This window comes from Rhinichthys klamathensis, unplaced genomic scaffold, assembly GCF_029890125.1.
Source record: "Rhinichthys klamathensis goyatoka isolate OS25496 unplaced genomic scaffold, OSU_Roscu_1.1 h1tg000720l_1, whole genome shotgun sequence".
NCBI classification, from domain to species: domain Eukaryota; kingdom Metazoa; phylum Chordata; class Actinopteri; order Cypriniformes; family Leuciscidae; genus Rhinichthys; species Rhinichthys klamathensis.
Genome location: NW_026607135.1, coordinates 115840 through 140719, shown reverse-complemented (window position 1 = coordinate 140719; position 24880 = coordinate 115840). Strand labels below are relative to the sequence as shown.

Below are 24880 nucleotides of genomic sequence, written 5' to 3'. Positions count from 1 at the left end.
AAAAAGTGCAGGGACTAGACTAAATTAAAGACACCTGTATGCACTTGACACCACATAAAGCACAAATTAAGATTGTCAAGCAGAATAAATATCAAGCGCTGGAAACCTTACAGATGCCGCACAAAATCTGCACAACAGAAAGCAGCAAATTATTTGAAAGAGAACTTTGCAAACAGACAACAAATAAAGACTATATCCAACCACATATACTGTACACAATATCAGAGGGGGAGGTAGACCGAAAGGCAGCGGCTATTAATGGTTTAGAGGGACAGAAGATAAGATGATATGTGAGATGCAAATAACTACAATTAGTGTTCATCTGGGTGATTATCTGGTACACTGTTTTCTGGCTAATCAATCCAGCTGTCACATACACAAAGTATAAATATTTAATTACATTTGTAAATCAGTGATGATTCTTTGAAATGGTGGTGTTGGTGAAATCTAACTGAACCACAAATCCACATGTATGCATTGGCCTTTGGACAGACAGAAACACACAATCAAGTTTACTTCAAGTAATTGCTTATAAAGTGAATTATAGTGCAATCGACATCACCTTAGTGTCAGTCAAATAAATGGTCAACATGAACACAGTCATGGCCAAATGATTGGAAAAAAAGAGGTTTAAAATCAGATTTGTTTCAATATGCTATTTTTTTTTTTTAATTAACTTTCAACAAGTTTTATATTCCTCTTTTCATACCAAGTAACAATACAAAGCATTTTTTCTTTCTTTGATCTTTTTAGTGGAATTATATTACATAGTATTTCTGAAATAACATGTTGTTGCTATGCTAATATGGTATTGACGTAGCTCACTGATTCTTGAGAGTCGGGACAAAACACGTTTTAAAAAACTTTTTTTTAAAAATACACACTATATCAATTAGAGTTGTATGTTTCTGCAGAGAAAGGTCTTAGCTATTTAACCATGTAAAGGAACAGGTTCTAAATAAAAACACATTTTTAACAAATAAACATGTTTCCCTTGAGAACTGGATTTGTGTCAACTCCGTCAGACACACTAAAAAGTATACAATTTTAATTCTTCCAATCCAAAAAGAATCTAAATTTCTGAAGCATATTGTAATAGTGTTTAGTTACTCTGATATGTAAAAAAAAATGCAATATATAAACTTAAGTTGTGATTTCACACTATTCTGAAAACTCAGATTTATAAATATTTGCATTTCCAAACTTTGATTTTAATTTCAATATTGTAAAAACAAATTCCTTAAATAAATAAAACATAAGATGATGTAGATCAGATGGTCCTTTATTACAAAAACAACATTAACTGAAGGAAGAACATTTTTTCCCCCAAAAAATAAACAAAAACAAAAACATACATCCAACGCTGTTGATGAAGATCTGACGGTGTTGATGAAAAACTGACGGTGTTGACAAAAAATGTGTGCATTGTGATTATTGAACAGATGTGCTCTTTAAACTACTACTAAAACTACTCCTTGTTATTAGAGTATTGAACTTACTGTAAAGCAAACTATAAGCACATACACCGTTTCCAACTATTATAAATTACACCGTTTCCAACTATCAAAAAAGAAACAATAAGGGCCACCAGGGGCCCTCCTCCCCCTCCCCTATACCACTTCCTGCTCTCCTTTTTCTCATCCACCTCTTCTCCTCTTCCTTTCCTCCTTTGTAAGTAGCCATTTACTTTAAAGTGGTGTGTGTGTGTGTGTGCGCGTATGTGTGTGGATGTTGGATGTGTTGGATGTGTGATTGCCCTGCACTACCTACTTTATACTGGGTGTGATCTTAAATTGACATTCCTTGACAACATACTGCAACACATAATCTGTAGCTTAGAATCAGGTTCAATTAGCTTACTTAAGATTTCATTTTTGTCTAACCTGCGCTTATGCTTTGAGCAGCAGGCGTCGGACATGTGTATGGTTAAATAATGTAATGCATGCTATGTATGTGCATTTATGTGTAAATAAAACCCTGAAATAACAGTTTAACCCTTCACTATATTCACAAATAATATTATATTCGCACATAAAGATGTTATTGGTGGATTTGTCAACTCCGTCAGCTTACAGGTCAACTCCGTCAGACATAGAACCTGACGTAGTTGACGTCTGACGGAGTTGACGTAAGGGCATGTATTTTCCCGCCAAAACATGTATTGTACACTGCATCTAGGTAGTTTTTCCTCAGTTGCTAGCTGTCCCAATAACCTCACTAAAATGCTTAAATTCAATCCACTATGGTTCAAAAAAAGTATCTTAACAGAAAGATGGTATTGACATGGTGCAGCTGTGACCATAGGAATATTGACATTGTTTGTCTAAAAAAAAAAAAAAATGTAAAACGTACCAGAGCATGTGAGGTAGTGCTGCATTCACCACAGACAGGGAGATGAAAAGGGGTCCTCAAGGATATAGCTGACCATGCTATTTCCTGATTTAAAGAGCTTTATGAAAAAATCTGACGGAGTTGACAGAAACTGAGGACACAACTTTAATAGGCAGATATTTATGGAAAATATTGTTTGATGTTCACTTCATGCATTGTTTTTTATATTTATACCCCTTATTTTTTATTTGATATATATGTTTTCACAATTGTAGAGCTTTTTTAAAAGTTTTTTGGGATGGTTAATATTGTAACCTCTTGCTGAGGACAAGTGCAATAACATGGACCATCTAACCACAGACCATACATTTAAACAACTTTCCCCCAAAAAGATAAAAAAGTTTATTCTAAAAATCAGATAGGTATATACAATTCCTTTAGATTTAACTTTGTAAGTATGTCATACATGATGACTTTCTTAATTTTTGCTATAAATTAGACTTTTCTTTGTGGGACATGTTTTGTCCCGACTCTCAAGAATCAGTGAGCTAATATGTTTATTAAGGTTTAATGAGAAATTAATTTCAGTTTTTATAGTGGAACGCAGGGCAGCTGGTATGACCTCTGCAGGTAAACCTCAACAGGTGCACAAGAGGCTAATAGTGTTGTTTTTAGCTCTCCCAACTCACATGGTGGCTGTAGCCAGATTGAGCCCCGCTCTAGGGTGCGTTTCCCAAAAGCATGGTTAGCCAACTAATGTCGCGAGTTCCGTCGTTATCAGCATAGTTCAACGACGAGTCAGTGTTTCCCGAAACCATAGTTCCAAGGAACATTCACAAAGAGCATCGCAAAGTTGTGTGGTTTGAACGACAGCTCTCGAGCTGTTGTTAGAAGCATAGTTTCTTGTTTGCATGACATGTGGACTCAATAAATCCTTATCTTGAGCAAAATAAGCAAGCTGACATTCAGTACTATCTGTCTTTTATTTAGAATACCCTACATACAAATGTCACTTACGTCTTTGAGTTTGTCAAGATATTTAAAGCATCATTTTTGAAGAGTGCGCAGGTGCGTACGTGCTCTAGTGGGCCTATGTAAGAACGAACCTATGATTGAATCTGTAAATAAAGCAAAATCGCTAATTATATAGACCAAGAGTGAACATTAACATTACACCTATTATTAAAGCTTAGTATTTTATCCCAAAAACATTTGGCTATGACAGTATTTTGATGGTCACACAGTGAAAAAAAAAAATCACACAGTGAAAGAAAATCATAAAATTCATTTCTGGTTAAAAAGCTCCCATGACCCGATTAGAGTCATTTAACCCTGATCATTGTCTAAACGCTGAATCTTTTTACTGTTAATATTATTACTTAAAATGTGTTGCCCTTTTCCTAAACACACAATTTAGCATTCAACCATAGAGAGCATTTCTAAACCATCAAACTTTCCCACTTATTTGAGCCTAGAATAAAGAATACATTTTCTAAAAGACCCCAGATGGACTAAATATCATTGTGACAGCATTTATCTAGGACACTAGTTGTATATGCAAAGCATATAAATAGATGAGAAGGCGCTTGCCTGGCTCCTTAAGGGGAAAAGATGACTGCTCTGAGCCACACAGGCAAAAGTAGTGGGACAGCTAACTACTGCACTCACGGCTACAACAATGATGGCCATTAGTAATCCAGGTACTTTGGCTGCACTGTACATTAACACAACAAAAACACTCGCTCAGATAAATCAACTCACATATAGAGCACACACACCCTCCGCAGTGACAGTGAGAGTGACGCACAAAAGGTCAGTTCCTTCCCATCACTTATTGCGTCTCTTCACTCGAAATAAGGGTAACAATCATATTAAAGGGGATCTTTTAGTGTCACTCACAAAGCTGAGTCATTGTGTCAGTAATTCAGAACACATAATCTTGCCTATTTGCCGTGTAGCAGTTGTGGAGAAAGGTGAAAGCTCGCTAGTCTTCATGAGCATCTTATTTGTAGGTGTAAATACATGGTAGTGATTCTTCTTCATCATTCTTATCTCCTTTTGAATATAGACCATAAAGAACCACAGCATTAAGGTGCTGTGCTCAGACACTATGCTCCCAGTGGTTGCCTCAATTAATTTTGAAGTTTTAACCACTCTCTTATTGCACATCTTGTGATATCACTGGCTTCAGGGCTTCCCAAGACAGAAGAGAGGGTCTCATATATTCATTCCTCCTGGACCACCTCCTCCTGCGGGGTAGTGCCGAAGACCACCTCCTCGACGCAGGGAATGGAGGGCCACAGTGCAGCAACCCCGCAACAGAGATCCAATATGGTACATTGGCTGACCATCACGGTGTGGACCCCTACAGAGCCATGCCACTGTGGGGACCACTGGCACGACCACTGCAAGCAAATCCACTAGGAAGTGCCGGCTCCAGTAATTCTTTACAGGTAAACCGCAGCCAGGCGACTTGGAATCTGTGTTTGTAGCACTCTCATCAACCTCATCTTCATCATCTGAACCTATATTGATTACATTATCCCCTGCAATCCCAGCCTCTGTAAGTACACTACGAGGCTGAGTGGTCTGTGGAAGGGTGTCCTCTTCTGTCTCGACCAAAGTCTGCACAGAGCAAGGGGATGTCCCAGGGTTTGGCAAAGGGTCTGTTAGAAGTTGAAGTTGAACAGAGTTGGTTACTGGAGATCCAATGGTCTCTGTGGTCAAAGCTGTTGTTGTGATTGCCAAGTCTGTAAGAGACTCTGAAACAGTAGTCTCCTTGACCGGGGACTCCATGGGGATCAACGCTAAAGATGCAGGTCCTTTTGGAACTGATGCAGTTGGTGCACAAGGCTCCATTGCAACAACCGGTGCAGACTTAGTGGAAAAATCAGTGACAATGGAAGTTGTGGCAACTGTTGCTGTAATGGCTGACTCTGTAGCTAACAACTCCAGATCATCTCCCTCATCAGACATCCAGGTAGAGGTCGGGCTGCAGGCCTGAGAGCGGAAGGTACGCTCAGCAATAGTGTCCAGATCAGAGGTAAAAGATGTACTGGGGCCATGTGCTGGCGCTGAAGCCGGAGAATGGTCGGTCTGAATGCCTTGCTCACGCATGTGGTGCAGGTATAAATGATGATGTGACAGACATGGATTACTTACGCTAACACTGGTCCCCATTCCGATCCCACTGCAGAGGAGTGGTACAACTCCCGTCTCACTGTTGCACAGCGCCTCATAGGTGGAGGAGTGTGGCAGGCGGGAGTACGCATTGAGCAGCGAAGCAGTTTCTTGGGACAGAAATGCAGCCTCCAGGAGCAGGTCTGCCTTGCTGGCTCCTCTTCCACTGTCTCCGCAGCAAACAAACCCGCTGTCCTGTGTGCCCTCGCCTGACAAACATGGAATGTCACACCCGTTCTCATTACCCCCACGTTCCGGGCCGGTCTGGTCACTCAGCTTGGTGTAGGTAGAGCTGCGGGTAAGCGAGCGAGCTGGGGAGCCTTCTGAAGACTCCTCCAGGCCCTCGCTGACCTCCAGCCCTGCCCCCACCACCCCTCCACCCACTAGGGGTTCTCCTGCTTTGGTGGTCCCGACCTGAGCCAGCTCCATGCTTTGCAATAAAGACTCCAGCTTGTGGTTCTGGAGGTTTATGTCTTGGAAGCACTTCTGCACCCCAGTGTCGGTGTCTCCCAGACTGGATGAGACAACATCTACAACCTGTTTAAGCTGCTGGATCTCCCTGCGAGCCTCCTTTAGAGCCAGCTGGGCCTCTACACGGTGGCACTCCTCTTCAATCCAGTCTTCTTGCATACGAGACAGCTGAGTACGCAACTCATCAATCTCAGTGTCCCTAAGGAAGGAGGTGGAAAAAGTGAGAAAGAAACAGAGGATGTCAAAAGAGAAAAGGAAAGCACAAATGTACAAAAGTAGTGACCAGCAGATTAAATCTGAAATTCAATCTGTTGTGTGAAATGTGTTTGATTTGAAAATATGGTAGCATTTTATCTTACAGTCCTGTTCCCCATGTACATACTACAGTATGTACTTATTATAGTAATTGCAATAACTAGGTACTAACCCTGAAGCTACCCCTAAACCTTCCATTAATCACTGTAGTTACCTTATATTACCCAGTACTTTCTTTGGTAAGTTCACTGTAAGTACACGTAGGTGCACATGCTGTAAAATAAAGTGCAACCAAAAATACTTTGTCCTATCCTAACTTCATCTAAATTTGCCAACTATATGTCAGTCACAGATAGTTGGCTTTTCTTGAAAATTGTAAACAACATGGCTCTGTGGCAGTTTCAACACTGGTCTGTTAGAGCGGCCCAACACATTAACATCCTGGCTTAATCAATTGTGTGAGTTTGGAATGGGACTATGTTTGTCTGACCAGGGGCATAAGGGGAGTGTGCCAACCTATTTGAAAAGTGCCAGAGGTCAAGGTTTGTCTGGTTAGCATGGTGCAAAACAACAACAACAACAACAACAACAACAACAACAACAACAACAACAACAACAACAACAACAACAACAACAACAACAACAACAACAACAACAACAACAACAACAACAACAACAACAACAACAACAACAACTTTCTCCATTGAACGCCATTCACTGTTTGCCACTGCATGTTCTTGTGATGCCAGCCAATCAGCATTGTTGTTGTGAATTTTTCTGTGGCTCGACAGTAATTACTCATGTGGCCTTTATGGCTCAAGTGATTAACTCATTACACACATCAGCTTTAAGAATGCATTACCACTTATATGATCATTGGTATTAGACAAATGGGGGCTGCCATTAAAAAAAACAGTTTAGAAGTAATAAATATGTAGTTCAGAGGCCTTGCATTAGAGGGAAATAAATGATCAGACACAAATAAGCAACTTGAATAGGTAAATCAGTCTTTGTAATTGTTACATGGTCTGGAAATTATCAACCAAGTGCAAATTTGGATAACAATGTCAAATAAAAGAACCAGTTTAATTAACTGCTGCTAAAAGATAAAAACTAATTTCATCATAGACTGATAAGATCATTAGTGCATTGGTCCTCATTTGAATGATGCATGCCTTACCTGTCCTGCAGTCTGTCGATGGTCTCTTTAAGCCGTGCTCTCAGGTGTCTGATACACACCTCTTTCTGTTGCAGTGGAGTTAGATATTGCTCAGGTGGAGGGGGCCGGATACCATGGTTATCATTGCAGGCGGTGTATTTCATGTGACGCCTGATATGAATGAGAAAAGTGGTATATAGAAAAACAATACAATATCTAAACAAACAAGAAAGAAGACGTTTGAAAAGGAGCAATGCATCATTGATCTCTGGGTAAGTTGTGTCTCACCTATGGGTTGGGCTTCCATCACTGCCCTTGCATGACCCTGAATTGCTACTGCTGCTAAGAGAGGCATTTCCATAGGGATCGCGGTTACTGACAGGTGCTGGACTTCGTCTGTGCCATAACAGAATCACAAACTCAGTGTCACCTTCAAAGCCACTTAAGAGGACCCAAGACGAGATATAAACAGAGTGCACAAATACACACTTAAATGAACAAACAAAAAGTACAATTCCACAAAACACAAAACAAAACATGCTCACTGATACAAAATGACTAACATGCCTCTAAAGATACAGTCTTGGAGAAAACACCTTTTATGGATGTAAAAAAGAAAAAGACAACCAGCTCACATAAAACTACAAAAAATGGCACAAATTGCAAAGTAATACAAGCAGTTGTATTATAAGCTGTTGCACATATCATGATAAATATCAATCATGAATCAATCATGAGAAAGAATCTTGCAGCTGAATAGCAGAAACTGACAGCAGCTCCATCATGATGATCTGATGAGAGCAAAGATTTACTTTGCACACCACAAATATGAAATCCTCTTTAACTTTGACACACATATGCAATTAAAACTTTAAACCCCCCAATAAAATCAAAAGTCGGATATTATAGGGATATTGTGCAGTGGTTGAAGAGTCCATGCTGACACAATGCCACAACAAAGAACAAAGAAAAGTGAAGATATTAAGAGAAAAAAGGAGGAGAAAGAGACAGCACTGATGAAAGAAAGAGGGATAATGGAGCGCTGACCGACAGTGGCGTTCCGGGGACTTTGGTGTCAGAAATCCTCTGCTCTGTCTCATAGAGACCATAATGCCTGACTCCATGGGTGTGTAGTCTAGCTCTATAAACCTGCAATAGTCAAAACTGACCCACAAACAAGATGGAATCATTACACAGGGTAGCACACACCTAAAGGTCACCTTAATAGCTGTGGACATTTTCTTGAAATCTGTGCTTATAAATATGGGATGAATTTGGGTAGAAGTAGAGGTTGTGTTGCAAAAAGTCATTATGCAGCACTTTTTTTTTACGCACTGGGTTGTAACAATTATGCTCTCAGTTTCCCGAAAAAATACATAGACATGCAGATTTGGTCTTTTTGATACACTCATAATAACACTGTAAATAATTAAAATGTACAATATATTTGGTTAAAGCAACCTCTGGGTAGGCATCGTTCTAAAGTCCATTCAAAACATCCAATTAAAATTAACATTTAGATGAAAGTTGTTTTTTTATGTCCATGAAACATGAGGTTGCAGATCTGACAGTTTATTTAACAGATTGTCTGACTAATTAATTGAGTCATAGACAGCGAGATAGATAAAAGGGAGCTTGTTATAATTAATTCTGGTCAGAAACACTAGCAAAGGGCTGGCTAGGATTAGAGCCGCTTTGCCACACTTAAGAGAATAAAAGACATGCTGGACATATTGTACAAAGGCTTACTAGATTATTTTTGACAGAATTACACTGTTTCCTTCATCTTTACTGGTATTATGTAAACAAAAAAATGACTGTTTTCAAGACCTCCTCAACATGCAGTTTCAAGCTTTATGCTGACCTCACATAGCCTACCAAAATCATAAAGCTGAGGCAAAACAGTACACAATCACCTGTCAAATTCTGGAACAATGGATCATGGGGTAGCTTAGAGCATAATGACTTTTTAATCTCCCAGAAACATTCTCTTTTGGGAACAAGCAGGTTAGCAGCATTGAAAGAAAGCAATTCTTTTAAGTGGGAAAGAAAGCAATTCTTTTAAGTGGTGCAGAGTGGTGCGTTCATGATGGATAACTTAGAATCTAGTGATAGTCTGGAATTAATTAGCTGATATTTGGTCAGTTTCATTTCAATTTTGTAAGTGAGTTTTGAGTAAATATCGTTATCAGCATTAACTCAGTTGACCACCTTTTAAAGCTACAGTTGCAGCAGAGGATTAAAAAATCCTATCAAAAGCAATATCAAACAGAAAAATCTGCAATAATTATTAGACAAAACAAGTTCATAAATGTCCATTTGCATTAGTTAAGTTGGCAAAAGTATATCAAATGGTCATTTTCATTTTTGTTAATTGAAATAACTCAAATATAAATATTAGATGAAAAACTTAAAACCAAAAAATAAAATAAATATAAAAATACATTTAAATATAAATAAATACATTAATATTTTAATAATGCTCAAACAACACTGGTCCAAATATAAATTTAAAATAGATTTAAAATGTAAAAATAGACCAATCATAACAGCACATTTACGGTGACAAGTCACTTTATACTGTCCACCAGGACCACCACTGGTGGGCTGTAAGAGGTTAGCTGAACTACCTAACCATGAAAGCAAGCCAAGGTCATGGTTAAGGTGAGAGCAAAGCAGGGAAAATACAAGTAAAGTGAAACAGCTGATACAAAGCAAGCATGCTTGAGGAAAGAGAGAGTGAGAGAGAGAGAAAAAAGAGCACTCTGCTATCAATAATGATAGCAAGGAAAGGAAGGGAAACTGAAAAGCAGCTAGGGTAGCTAGACAGACCAGGTACGTCCATCATGTTTCCAGTGATATGGACTTATTAAGGGAAAATCGGGTAATGCGGTGTAGTGACTATGTGCACTGCATTGCCGCACACACTCATTAGAATCACTGTGAATATATCAGATTCATTGTAGGTCTCAGATTTTCAATTCAGTCAGAGCCAAAATGCCTACGCATGGGACTGATTCCCGGATTATTAACTTCCTCTGAGCCTCTGTCAAAGACCAGAGAGTATCAGAACTGCCCTCTCAGATCCTCAACATCAGCGTCAGTGGAATCAGGTAATAAACTGGTGTTAAATTGGCGTGTGAATGCCCAGTGCAGCAGTGTTGTCTACCACAGTCATGCCCTACTGTAGGGTACTGAAACAGAGTCTCACACAGGGGATGCAGTGGGAGACGACAGCATTTGTTGCAAGCGGTGCTTAGGCTGTAGGGCCTTCAGCAGGTTGAATCTGAGGAAAGAGATGAGACAGAGGCACAGAGCTGGGCTCTACTGCATTGTTTCCATGAATACCCACTGCCCATACTGGTACATATGCAGTGACAAAATGATCTGTATTCAGACAGAACTGATGTTGGCTTGGCTTTAACCGAAAGTGTGTGGAAACTACAACTTTTCCATTTATCCATTGTTGTATAATTCATACAATTGTCATTTACACTCACCTAAAGGATTATTAGGAACACCTGTTCAATTTCTCATTAATGCAATTATCTAATCAACCAATCACATGGCAGTTGCCTCAATGCATTTAGAGGTGTGGTCCTGGTCAAGACAATCTCCTAAACTCCAAACTGAATGTCAGAATGGGAAAGAAAGGTGATTTAAGCAATTTTGAGCGTGGCATGGTTGTTGGTGCCAGACGGGCCAGTCTGAGTATTTCACAATCTGCTCAGTTACTGGGATTTTCACGCACAACCATTTCTAGGGTTTACAAAGAATGGTGTGAAAAGGGAAAAACATCCAGTATGCGGCAGTCCTGTGGGCGAAAATGCCTTGTTGATGCTAGAGGTCAGAGGAGAATGGGCCGATTGATTCAAGCTGATAGAAGAGCAACTTTGACTGAAATAACCACTCGTTACAACCGAGGAATGCAGCAAAGCATTTGTGAAGCCACAACACGCACAACCTTGAGGCGGATGGGCTACAACAGCAGAAGACCCCACCGGGTACCACTCATCTCCACTACAAATAGGAAAAGGAGGCTACAATTTGCAAGAGCTCACCAAAATTGGACAGTTGAAGACAGGAAAAATGTTGCCTGCTGATGAGTCTCGATTTCTGTTCAGACATTCAGATGGTAGAGTCAGAATTTGGCGTAATCAGAATGAGAACATGGATCCATCATGCCTTGTTACCACTGTGCAGGCTGGTGGTGGTGGTGTAATGGTGTGGGGGATGTTTTCTTGGCACACTTTAGGCCCCTTAGTGCCAATTGGGCATCGTTTAAATGCCACGGCCTAACTGAGCATTGTTTCTGACCATGTCCATCCCTTTATGGCCACCATGTACCCATCCTCTAATGGCTACTTCCAGCAGGATAATGCACCATGTCACAAAGCTCGAATCATCAAATTGGTTTCTTGAACATGACAATGAGTTCACTGTACTAAAATGGCCCCCACAGTCACCAGATCTCAACCCAATAGAGCATCTTTGGGATGTGGTGGAACGGGAGCTTCGTGCCCTGGATGTGCGTCCCACAAATCTCCATCAACTGCAAGATGCTATCCTATCAATATGGGCCAACATTTCTAAAGAATGCTTTCAGCACCTTGTTGAATCAATGCCACATAGAATTAAGGCAGTTCTGAAGGCGAAAGGGGGTCAAACACAGAATTAGTATGGTGTTCCTAATAATCCTTTAGGTGAGTGTATAGTTTTTTATTACAACCTTTATGTAAAATAATGCTCAAAAAGTATAAAAAAAAAGAAAAAGAAAGCAAGCAAGTGAGACACAGCCGTATGTAGTATTGTAGTTTAAAGTTACTCATGACAACATTTCAGAGACGCACACTATTTAAAAAAGAACCTGATGTAATTTTATTAAAAATATTGCTTTATCCTTGTGCTTCATGAAAAATCAGATTGAAACATATTTCTTATATAATTTGGTGGAATTTGTTATTTTTTTTAGTAAGTCTATGCCAGACTTTTTACTCTGTGCAAAGGAATGACATGTCTTATATGATATCTGTGGTGCTACAGTTAAAAAATCTTGACAGCAGGGAGATAAATTGAAAGAGCTAAACATCTGATGTATTAATGACAGCAGCAGAAGAGAGAGAGAGGATTATTGAAGCACTTGAAGCTCAAAAGGTCATTAAACTGCAGCAGAGACATTAGTGTGATTAAGAGCGGCTACATGGGTTAGACATTACAGCAAAGCACCAACACAGCTGCAAGTTTGAAAGAATGTTGGGTCGAAAGCAGATTAATGACAGACAAAAGATGTGCCTTACTTGCGTGATCCAGAACCAGATCTTTTATTTGAAGGCGAAGACATGGAGTCAGCAGTCCTCTCCCTTCTTTCTCCTTCTTCAGCTGGATATGTCCTCCTCCCTGTCAACACAGGATGAAAGGCTCAGCTGCAGCCAGCCTGAATAAAATACAAGAACACAGACAATGAAGTCATTTTGACTAGAGGAAATGATTCTCTGTAGCAAACCATAAATTAACCCTCATCTCATTTACATAACAGCAGTGTCACAAGAAGCCAAGGTACAGTCAAAAAGGAAATAAAAAGTTTATAATACTATTAAATAAACAGTTCACCCAAAAATGAAAATTATTTTATCATTTACTCACCCTCCATGTTGGTCCAAACCTGTATGACTTTCTTTGGTCTGTGGAGCATAAAAGAAGATACGTTTTAATTGGGAAAAAAAATCATTTTGCGATCCACAGAGGAAAGAATGAGTAAACGATTTCATACATTTTTCACTTTTAGGTGAACTGTCCCTTTGAGACATCCACTAAATATTTGCACATAATCTCATTTTTTATCTCATAACAATCTGCCCATTTCATTTAATCTATCTGACCTCTTCACACTCAGCAGACCTGGTAGCAGCATTGCTTGCGGAGCTGTAATAAATTTAACATTGTGCTGACACGGACTTGCTGGTCTCTGACTCTGCGCTGGTGCTAAGCCAGACAACAGAAATACAGTAATAGAGATTTAACTTTCACATTCGGACTACTCAGAGATATCAAGGTCTGGCTGAAGCTCTAAAAAAAATGTTTTCATTCCTGATGCAGCATTTTTAAATTGAGAGAAACAGACAAACAAGCAAATGAGAAAAAATGGTCCAGTGGGGTTCAATATAGAACCCTAAAGTTCTTGACTCAGTTTTAAAGAACCTTTATGCCAAAAATGTTGCATTATACTTTGATATTTAACATTGTTTAACATGTTTGCCAACTAAATCCATAAAATAATCCCATGATGGGAACCCCTTAAAGAGTTTGTTCACCTAAAAAAGAAATGATCCCCATGATTTACTCACCCTCAAGCAATACTAGTTGTATATGACTTTCTTCTTTCAGCCAAACACAATCGGAGTTATATTAAAAATATCCTGGCTCTTCCAAGCTTTATAATGGGAGCGAATGGTATCCTAGATTTTGAAGCCCAACAAGAAGAAAAATATCCATATTTATAACTTTATATACTATAATCACTTACTTTCGGTAATGGCTGGGCAACAAACCCAACATTTCTATTTAAAAATTCTCATTTTAGATTTCTAATGGTGTTTTGTTTTGCTCTATCCTCTGTGCTTCCGCGTTCATCAATACGTCATGCGTCGGGTCAGAGGTCACTCTTCCGACTTGAGTGTGGCCGTTACCGTAAACCAGTGATTATAGTTTATAAAGTTATAAATATGGATATTTTTTCTTACAAAAACTCATCTCTTTACTTCAGAAGGGCTTTATTAAAACCCTGGACCCGTATGGATTACTTTTATGATGGATGGATGCACTTTTTTGGGCTTCAAAATCTAGGGTACCATTCACTCCCATTATAAAGCTTGGAAGAGCCAGGATATTTTTTTTATATAACTTATAGAATTTTGTTTAGCTGAAAGAAGAAAGTACACCTAGGATGGCTTGAGGGTGAGTAAATTATGGGATCATTTTCATTTTTGTGTGAACTAACCCTTTAAAGGTTTGATATATGAAGCGCCTGACAGAACCCTTTAAGGAGACCTATTATGCCCTTTTTCAAAGTCTTAATTTTGTTTTTGGGGTATACTAGAACAGATTATCATGCTTGAATGTTCAAAAACCACACAATTTCTTACATTATTTTCCACTATTGCAGCATCTCTCTTCCCAGTCAGTCAGTAACGCTATGTTTAGTTCTGGTCTCTATGAAGCCCCTCCTTCCGAAAAGCTACAATGTGATTGGTCGTCTGGACCAATGTGTTGTGATTGGTCTGCTTCGAGCGTGTTTCGGGAAAGGTCACGCCCCTTGTTTCAATATACTACTAACACAACTCAATTTGGCCTTGTCTCTGTTTTGCACATGCCTTGAGCAGGAATTATTTAAATGAGGAATACTTTCACTATCAAAATACTATTATCAAAAGTGAAATGAAATGACTAAACATAATTTTAGGGCTTCGGGTCAATTTGACCCACGAGGAAAGGATTTGTAACTAAGTGCGAGGGAAGCAGTGCTTACTTATGTAGAGAATAACTCCCTTTGGACTGAACTTTGTGCTTTGTCACTTTACAGACATTTTCATGCGCAAACAGCAACATTACACATTAAAGAAAGTTGAACGTGTAAAAAAGTAAAACTCTATATAGAAGAGGCCTTCCTTTGCTTCTAAGAGTGTAAAAAAGATATTTCTGCCACAGAGTGCATCCAAAGACACATGGTGAAGAGAAGAGAAGAGAAGAGGGATTAATGATCTAAATAATTAAAAAGCCACTGGCACAGCTCAGTATTAGCAGCAATACACAGCTACTCACAAAAATAAGCAACTCAATCCTTCACTTTGATGACATGACCTTTCAAACACTTGGGGTTGGTTGGGTGACAAAAATGAACAAAACAACAGAAACCTAGCACATTTTGCTGTAAAATGTGCAACCGCTGAGTCAGTATTGGGACAGTGTGGTCTCCCTCTGACGCAGTGTGAGTCATAATGTAGGAGCGCAGCAGCTAAATCTATCCTATCTGCTTGAACTTTGCACCGATGCAGAAGACTAGAGTCTTAGTCTCTCACACAGTTTATTCTATCTGTATAGTTATCACTTTCTTATCAAACACACAACTGCAAACTAACATAAATATCATAGGTGAGTATTAGTGTAGCTTAGATAGTATAGCAGCATAATGCATGAAATACGTAATTACTTTTTTTGGCTATTTTATGCGAGGATTTTTCTTTAAAACAATTTTTGTTAGGCTTAATAAAGATACTGTATAATCAGCTCACTGGTGATTCAGTTACATTTTGATGTTGAAATCTGCTGCGTCATGCCCCTGCTACAGTGTCATCAGCACTGGACGACCTCTGTCTGCTGTCGAATGAAATGTGCAGAAAGCTGCAGAAGAGCGATTATTATGACCCAGCACTTCTTTTCTCTATCCCAGCCAACATTCAAGCCTTTTACCCCCGGTTTCACAGACAAGGCATAAGCTAGTCCCAGACTAAAATGCATGTTTGATCTGTTTTAACTGAAAGCAACTTGCACTTGCAAAATATGTCAGTGCTATTGTTTTGTCTCAAGATGCACACCCGTAATGTTTTTTTTTCAAAGGCACGTTTTTAAAAGCTACTTGAATGCCCTAATTGAACTAAGGCATAATTCTGGCTTAATCTAAGCCTGTGAAACTGGGCCATAGAGTATCACTGCAGAAAGAATGTACCTCTCAAAAAATTCCAATAACCAAATATCACACACTGGTGGCTTGCTTCTCTCAAGCAGATTATGACCTGAATATAAAGCATATATGATAATGGAAAAGAACAAAGCAGCACAACAGATTGATCTGTTTATCAACTTAGTCTTAGGTCTTTTTCATACAAAAACAGTTTACAGTGACCATGACTGTCCAGCTGCAAAACAACAAAACTAAATATAAAAGCAGCACCATAAAGTAATCCATAAATGCTCTATAAGACTTCTGGAGTCACATGTGAGGAACAGACAGACATTTAAGTCATTATTTCAGTGATGTTATTGATAACTAAAACTATAAAGAATGTTTTTATTAATTGAAATAAAGCTGAAATAAAACATTATATATTGGATGGGCAACTTCAAAAATGTTAACTAACTGAAATATAATGTTGTAGTTGAAGAATTAAAATGACTAAAACACAAAATAAATGTACGCTAATTAGAAATATATATTTTTTTAAAACATGAAATTACTAAAGCTTAATCTAAAATGAAAAAGAAAAATCTTTAAATAAAAGATAATTCAAAATATTAATATATAATAACAGTATATAAATAATTCTAAAATAACATGCATTCATATTATTTGAATTGAGAAAACAGTCAGAAGACAATCAGTCTAATTTGTAAACAAATCCTTGAGTAAACAGTCATGATCACTATGATTGTTGTATGGAAAATACTTTTTTTTTTGTTACAGAAGAAAATGCTATTTGGAAATGAAACAACAGATAAATAATTTCAGAATGTTTGTTTTTAGGTGAACTATTCCTTTAATAAATCTGGTACCACTCACAATGAAAATGAGTAGGTATAGCCTACCTGCCTATGTTTTCCTAAATCTAATGGGAGCTAGACTAAAATTTGTAAATAGTTGTAATTTATTTTTTCAAATTTTTGTTTAGTTAAAGGGGTCGTAACATGGATTTAAAAAAAAAAATATTTTAACATGTTCCATGAGGTTCACTTATAATGTTAATAAAGCTGTTGGAGCTTGATTAAATGAATACTTTGTTTATAATGAAGAGGAAATGTTAAGCTCTGAAACTTGCAGGGTATTTTAACAAAGACCTCTTGTATGTCAAAATATCAAGGCAAATTTGATATCTCATGTCATGACCCCTTTAAAAGTTTTTCATCTAATATTTATATTTTATTTTAGCTTTGTTTTAATTAAGAGAAATATGAATATTTGAATATTAATTTGAATATTTTTTAATTAAAATGTGAAATTAAATATATATTTTTAATATGTGACTTGTTTTCACTGGCTCCCAGAGTGAAATATATCAAGTGCTCTCTTTGTAGGCTGAAACCAATGTGGTAAGGAAATGTTTTGGAAGATTGGCTTGAATGCTGAGAGGATGTAGAGCAGTCACCATGGAGACAGACACTAGAACGTGAGCTCCACAAGTGGTGTGATTGGCTTTCCTTGCTGGTGTGTATGTGGTGAGACAGACAGACGGGATGCTGACATTACACAACCGCAAGGCATGCAGGCTCAATGGCAAGTCAATGAGCAACAAATAGCATCCTGCAAAGAAGATGGTGATAATTATTGTGATACCAGAGAGAGTAAAGAGATTAATAGTGATGCACCTTGAGACATTCTGTACAGTTTGCTTTGACCGGTTTTAATAGGTTCTAAATTATGTAAACTTTCTTGGATGCGATAAAGACTACATATGATGATTTTTCTAGATCCTCACAAATCCACTTTTAGGCACACTTTCTCTGCAATTTGGCAAGTCCTTACAGGGATGCAAGGTCATACTGTACCCTAGGCCGTACAAACTACACTGTCCCTGTCACGACTCACAGCGCACGAGAGGTGCTGAAACCAAATCAGAAATTAAACCAATTTACAGGGCTAGGAAACGATACATTTCAAGTTATGAAACACAGTCCTAGGATTAGCACAGTATGAAAGCGCAAAAGAGGCAAAACCATAACAAACGCAAAATAGACACGCATGCTCGCTGCAGCGAATCATCTGTTGTGCGCGCGCACATCTAAACACCGGAAAAAAAAAGATGTGTGCAAACACGGTGCAAATAAACATCATTTAGCGTGCGAATGTAAGATATCGTTTTGCTCGGTACATCCAGATATGATAAAAACCGTGAACCTGGCGCGTCACAGTCCTTGGTGTGTCCTACACACGGGACATACACAAGGAGTCCTTCGCTACAGATGCAGCACGATTTGCATGACATACTGCAATACAAAAACGTTTTACATTTACCTTGTAGCAGCCTTCCGGCGAGAATCAGCTTGCCTTCATGTAAACAGCAGTGTTTTGCCGTGTTTACCCGTGCTCGTCCCCGTCAAGGACTCCGCCACAGCGGTGCTCCGCTGCTCGGGAGGGCGAGTCGAGTCGACGGGGCGGGTGCTGGTGCTGGTGCTGGTGCTGCTGATGCCGCTGCTGCTGCTGATAGTGAGAGGGATTCTGGTGCGTGAGGTTTGTTTGAGAGCCTCGTGAGGGAGGACGAGCGTTGATATGAAAGCAGATGCGTAATATTACGAAGATCTTAAAGGGACCACACCACTTGAAGTTCGGAGGACATGTGGCGTTTTGTTTTCCTGTTTCCGTTTAATTATTTCCGAGGGTGGATTTTCAAATCATTTTTTAGATTATCCTAATTTCATATTTTATACTATAAATAAACAGCATGTTAGTGCGGTTTTGTGCTCATTACGCTATTGAAATAGGTCTATGGAGGCAATTAAATACCTTCCCCTCCCCTCAAACACACTTTATGGTCTGTCTACACATTTTAAAAGTAAAATCAAAGTAGTTTACAACCTGCAGACAAGTTCATTGGACATCACTGTGCAAATTACTAAAGAGGAAATCTCTGAAACTGCCAAAACCCATTAAAAAAAAGAAATTATTGAGACAAAGTAAATGGATGGTAACAAATATGTTAAATAGAACGATTCAAGGTCCTCAAAATAATAGCGCACTCTAAATTAACAAGCACACCATGGGACTCTAGTTTGCTTCATGTATGCTACGCCTAATAACATATATAATCTGACAGTCTTCGAGCAGTAGCCTAGAGAAACAGGAGAAATTGATATTCCAAGAGATTCGCCCTTTCAGCACCGCGGACAGCGCTCCACTCTCTTCTCATGGGATACTCCCAGAATGATAGGTGGCTATATACAGCTTGTTTGATGTTACGTTATGTTATATGTTATATGTTAAATGTTATATGTTATATGTTATATGTTATGTGTTATATTATGTTTAATATTTAAATTTAATCTGTCGCTCTTAAAACACATATTATAAAACACATACATATAACATATACTTCTTATACATTAACATATACTTCTTATGCTTACAGGCTTGTATTACAACTGTCTCAAATTGAATGTTTTGTTCACGCTCTATATTCTTGAGAATATTTCTTAATTCACTTTGCTCAGTTCAGTTATTATTATTATTATCATCATATCTTGATGCTTGTGTTTACTCTCGGGGTTTGGGTGTTTGTTGTGTGTTTGTTATTCTGTTGTGTATGGGGTATTTATGTTCTGCAGAACAGGAACCTGCTGAAAATCAGTTTTATACTGAGTCAGGCCCGATTGTCTTTAATCTTTTCCTATCTAAATAAAAATAAATAAATAAATAAAATATCTTAAAATACACTATTGATAATATAGTCATATATTTAATTTTTACCTTTATTTCTTCACTGTCACGCGTTAATCAACGAGCTTTTATTTTGGCGGAAAACGAGAGGAAGAATTTTAAGTTTCTTGTTCCAAATTGACTTGAAAACTGTTTTAGAGATATCTTGAGAGAACTAGCGTTCTTCGAAGACTAATCCCTTGTGTGTATTTTAATTATATTTTATGTATTTATTTGTATGCATTGTTTATTTTTCTTTTTCGTTCAGGTAATTAAAAAAAAAATATTAAGTGATTATTCTTATCTTGGGTAGCCCCCATTTACTGTTGCAATTCGTCTTCCCCACGACCCTACCTTAAAAAGGACATATTCAAGCTTTTAATTTACTTTTTAAATGATCTTATATATATAGTATATTGTAACGGTCACCAGCCGGAGTGCCCTTGAGAGCCAGGAGAGGGCACTCCACACAGACTATCACTCCCTCACAAACTACATTTCCCATAACTCACTGCCCGGACTCATCACTAATTACATTCACCTGTGTCTCATTTCCTTGTTTAGCTCACCCCTTATAAGCCTGGTTTTCACATTCATTCACTGCAAAGTTTTGTATGTTGTTGTTACATTGCATTCCCGAGCATTTCTCCCTGGTTTCCTATCTGCCGTTTTTTTTATTTCTTGCCTGTTCCTTGGATTATTCTTCTGCCTCTGACCCTTGCCTGTTTTGTCTGTTTTGCCTGTTTTGCCTGTTTTGTTTGTTTGTTTGTTTGTTCGTTCGTTCGTTCGGACTGCCTACCTGTGTATTTGACCTTTGCCTGTTTATTGGATTACGTGTCTGGATTGTCCCCATTAAAGATGCATTTGGATCTTAACCGTCGTGTCTCTGAGCAGTTTCGTGACAGAAAACTTCGCCACACTGAGATCCAGCAGCGATGCGAATTATGAGTCCAGAAGTCCAAATCCCGTGTCTCCGTCAGGGGAATCGGTCGATTGAAGAATATGTCGGAGAGTTTATTGAACTGGACATCTCACCTCAATGAGCACAGAGTGCCAGATGATCTTTTTCCGTGGAGGACTATCTGAACCGCTCAGGTTATTGATGCCCGACCATGATCCTCACGGGACATTAGAACAATATATTGACCTGGCCCTGTTGTTGAGCGGTTCATCGTTTACTGTGGGCGTGGAGGAGAAGGAGCTCCGTGAACCCGCAGTATCCCCTCAGCCTGATCTTCATGTCACGCCAGCCATCAAGCTTGCCATCAGATCGGTCTATGGGTGTCCAGGACTGAGGTCCACCGTGGCACAGCCACCACTGATGTCAGCGCGAAGGGCCAAGAAGATCGCCATTCCTGGGTCTTGTCCCGCCGAGACTGCCGTTCCAGAGCCATGTCCCGAGGTGGCCACCATTCCTGAGTATATCCACGTCAGCCCTGCCGAGCCTGATCTTCACGTCACGCCTGACCAGCCTGATCTTCACGTCACGCCTGACCAGCCTGATCTTCACGTCACGCCTGACCAGCCTGATCTTCACGTCACGCCTGACCAGCCTTATCTTTACGTCACGCCTGACCAGCCTGATCTTCACGTCACGCCTGCTCAGCCTGATCTTCACGTCACGCCTGCTCCTGAGTATATCCACGTCAGCCCTGCCGAGCCTGATCTTCACGTCACGCCTGACCAGCCTGATCTTCACGTCACGCCTGACCAGCCTGATCTTCACGTCACGCCTGACCAGCCTGATCTTCACGTCACGCCTGACCAGCCTGATCTTCACGTCACGCCTGACCAGCCTTATCTTTACGTCACGCCTGACCAGCCTGATCTTCACGTCACGCCTGCTCAGCCTGATCTTCACGTCACGCCTGCTCAGCCTGATCTTCACGTCACGCCTGCCCAGCCTGAGCTGCTTCACGTCAGGGCCACCGAACCTGAGACTGGGCACGTCGTGCCTGCCGCACAAGAGACTGGTCACGTCGTGCTTGCCGCACAAGAAACTGTTCACGTCGTGCCTGCCGCACCAGAGACTGTTCACGTCCCGTCTGCCGAGCCAGAGACTGTTCACGTCCCGTCTGCCGAGCCAGAGACTGTTCACGTCCCGTCTGCCGAGCCAGAGACTGTTCACGTCCCGTCTGCCGAGCCAGAGACTGTTCACGTCCCGTCTGCCGTGCCAGAGACTGTTCACGTCCCGTCTGCCGAGCCAGAGGCTGTTCACGTCCCGTCTGCCGAGCCAGAGACTGTTCACGTCCCCCGTCTGCCGAGCCAGAGACTGTTCACGTCCCGTCTGCCGAGCCAGTGTCCCCGGACAAGATGGCCTCCGCCGAGCCTGTGTCCCCGGACAAGATGGCCATTCCGGCGTCTGTTCCTGAACCAGTGTCTGTTCCTAAACCAATGTATGTTTCCTTTGTTCCTCTGCCGCTGTCTGCTCCTGAGCCGCTGTCTGCTCCTGAGCCGCTGTCTGCTCCTGAGCCTCTGTCTGCTCCTGAGCTTCTGTCTGTTTCTGAGCTGCTGTCTGCTCCGCCCTTGTCGCCTGCACTGCCTGATCCGCCCTGGTCGCATACACAGCCTGCTCCACCCTGGCCGTCTGTCCAGCCTCAGTCTCCAGGCCCTCTTCCGCTCCATGGGCCTGGCCCTCCATCCCGCCCCCAGGTCCGTCTCCACTCCACCTCCGCTCCACCTCCCTCCCGGACTCATCACTGATTGCATTCACCTGTGTCTCATTACCTTGTTTAGCTCACCCCTTATAAGCCTGGTTTTCACATTCACTCACTGCAAAGTTTTGTATGTTGTTACACTGCATTCCCGAGCGTTTCTCCCTGGTTTCCTGTCTCCCGGTTTTTGGATTTTTTTGCCTGTTCCTTGGATTATTCTTCTGCCTCTGACCCCTGCCTGTTTTGCCTGTTTTGTTTGTTTGTTCATTCGGACTGCCTACCTGTGTATTTGACCATTGCCTGTTTATTGGATTACGTGTCTGGATTGTCCCTATTAAAGCTGCATTTGGATCTTAACCGTCGTGTTTCTGTGCAGTTTCGTGACATATATACACTCACCTAAAGGATTATTAGGGACACCTGTTCAATTTCTCATTAATGCAATTATCTAATCAACCAATCACATGGCAGTTGCTTCAATGCATTTAGGGGTGTGGTCCTGGTCAAGACAATCTCCTGAACTCCAAACTAAATGTCAGAATGGGAAAGAAAGGTGATTTAAGCAATTTTGAGCGTGGCATGGTTGTTGGTGCCAGACGGGCCGGTCTGAGTATTTCACAATCTGCTCAGTTACTGGGATTTTCACGCACAACCATTTCTAGGGTTTACAAAGAATGGTGTGAAAAGGGAAAAACATCCAGTATGCGGCAGTCCTGTGGACGAAAATGCCTTGTTGATGCTAGAGGAGAATGGGCCGACTGATTCAAGCTGATAGAAGAGCAACTTTGACTGAAATAACCACTCACCGAGGTATGCAGCAAAGCATTTGTGAAGCCACAACACGCACAACCTTGAGGCGGATGGGCTACAACAGCAGAAGACCCCACCGGGTACCACTCATCTCCACTACAAAAAGGAAAAAGAGGCTACAATTTGCAAGAGCTCACCAAAATTGGACAGTTGAAGACTGGAAAAATGTTGCCTGGTCTGATGAGTCTCGATTTCTGTTGAGACATTCAGATAGTAGAGTCAGAATTTGGCGTAAACAGAATGAGAACATGGATCCATCATGCCTTGTTACCACTGTGCAGGCTGGTGGTGGTGGTGTAATGGTGTGGGGGATGTTTTCTTGGCACACTTTAGGCCCCTTAGTGCCAATTGGGCATCGTTTAAATGCCACGGCCTACCTGAGCATTGTTTCTGACCATGTCCATCCCTTTATGGCCACCATGTACCCATCCTCTGATGGCTACTTCCAGCAGGATAATGCACCATGTCACAAAGCTCGAATCATTTCAAATTGGTTTCTTGAACATGACAATGAGTTCACTGTACTAAAATGGCCCCCACAGTCACCAGATCTCAACCCAATAGAGCATCTTTGGGATGTCGTGCCCTGGATGTGCATCCCACAAATCTCCATCAAATGCAAGATGCTATCCTATCAATATAGGCCAACATTTCTAAAGAATGCTTTCAGCAACTTGTTGAATCAATGCCACATAGAATTAAGGCAGTTCTGAAGGCGAAAGGGGGTCAAACACAGTTTTCGGTATGGTGTTCCTAATAACCCTTTAGGTGAGTGTATTATTGCCTGTGTTAACTCAACACAATAAGGATTTTATTTAAGGTGTTTAAAATTGTTTTATTTTCTCTTCAGAGCTGCTCTCATGCTCACTGTTTTTCTCCAAACTTATACAACTCAGGAGAGTGATGACAGATGTTAAATTGTTTTCTAGTAGTGTTCAGTAAAGGACTTATTTATACTTCTATGCAAATATAAACACAGCCCTTTTTCACTTCCACCACTGATAAAATGTAAATCAAAGTGAATGTAAACCATTTTGACCAGAAAATGAACACAGCATTCTGATATAAATCATGGGGAACAAAATAGTTTGATGGTTAACTTTTGACACCACAATGTTAACATGTTTTTATGCTCGATTCACTCAAAAATCTGCAGCCATTATCTTCGACTGATTTATAAATGTTTCACGGCTGTGTATATTTGCAGATGCAGTTGCTCTGTCTGGATGGTGAGTTCATATTCAGTGGATGTGCCATAAGTCAGAGAGAGCAAAAGAGTGTCAGCTACAGACCTACACAAACATTAAAACACTTTTTACAGTAGTGTTACCGTTCCGGTTGACACTATACATGAAGCTAGTCTTTTACTTTGTGGATGTCTGTTTTCTTAAAGTGCATTTTCCGTATAACTATCAGATTTTTCAGACTATTGCCTTAAGTGTAAAGAAAGCAAAACTTTCTAGCCACCATCTGCAAAAAAGAAAAAGAAAAAGGAAAAAATTAAGATGTGTGTGATGAAGAGCTGGGATTGGCTGCTGGACAGGATTAGCTGTTGCTGATGTCACCACACCTCAGACTGAGGTGACCACTCCTCTTCAAGCTCATCTTCATTAGCATTAA

General features: G+C 40.2%; 1 protein-coding gene across 7 annotated transcripts; it reads right to left on the bottom strand.

The window, feature by feature from the left end:
* Positions 1–4243: 4243 nt before the first annotated feature.
* snphb (syntaphilin b) lies at positions 4244–23597 on the bottom strand. Of its 7 annotated transcripts, none has more exons than XM_056242266.1 (7): positions 23398–23597; positions 12694–12830; positions 10608–10682; positions 8444–8560; positions 7685–7792; positions 7418–7567; positions 4244–6181 (listed from the first exon to the last, which is right to left on the bottom strand). In XM_056242266.1, exons 2-7 carry the CDS (start codon positions 12735–12737, stop codon positions 4549–4551), a joined length of 2127 nt encoding a protein of 708 aa, XP_056098241.1. In that variant the 5' UTR covers positions 12738–12830; positions 23398–23597; the 3' UTR covers positions 4244–4548. The 7 variants fall into 7 exon arrangements, with proteins under 7 accessions (XP_056098241.1, XP_056098240.1, XP_056098242.1 ...); XM_056242265.1 differs by lacking the exon at positions 23398–23597 and adding an exon at positions 18399–18675; XM_056242267.1 differs by lacking the exon at positions 23398–23597 and adding an exon at positions 18399–18675 and having other exon boundaries at positions 12694–12793.
* Positions 23598–24880: the final 1283 nt, after the last annotated feature.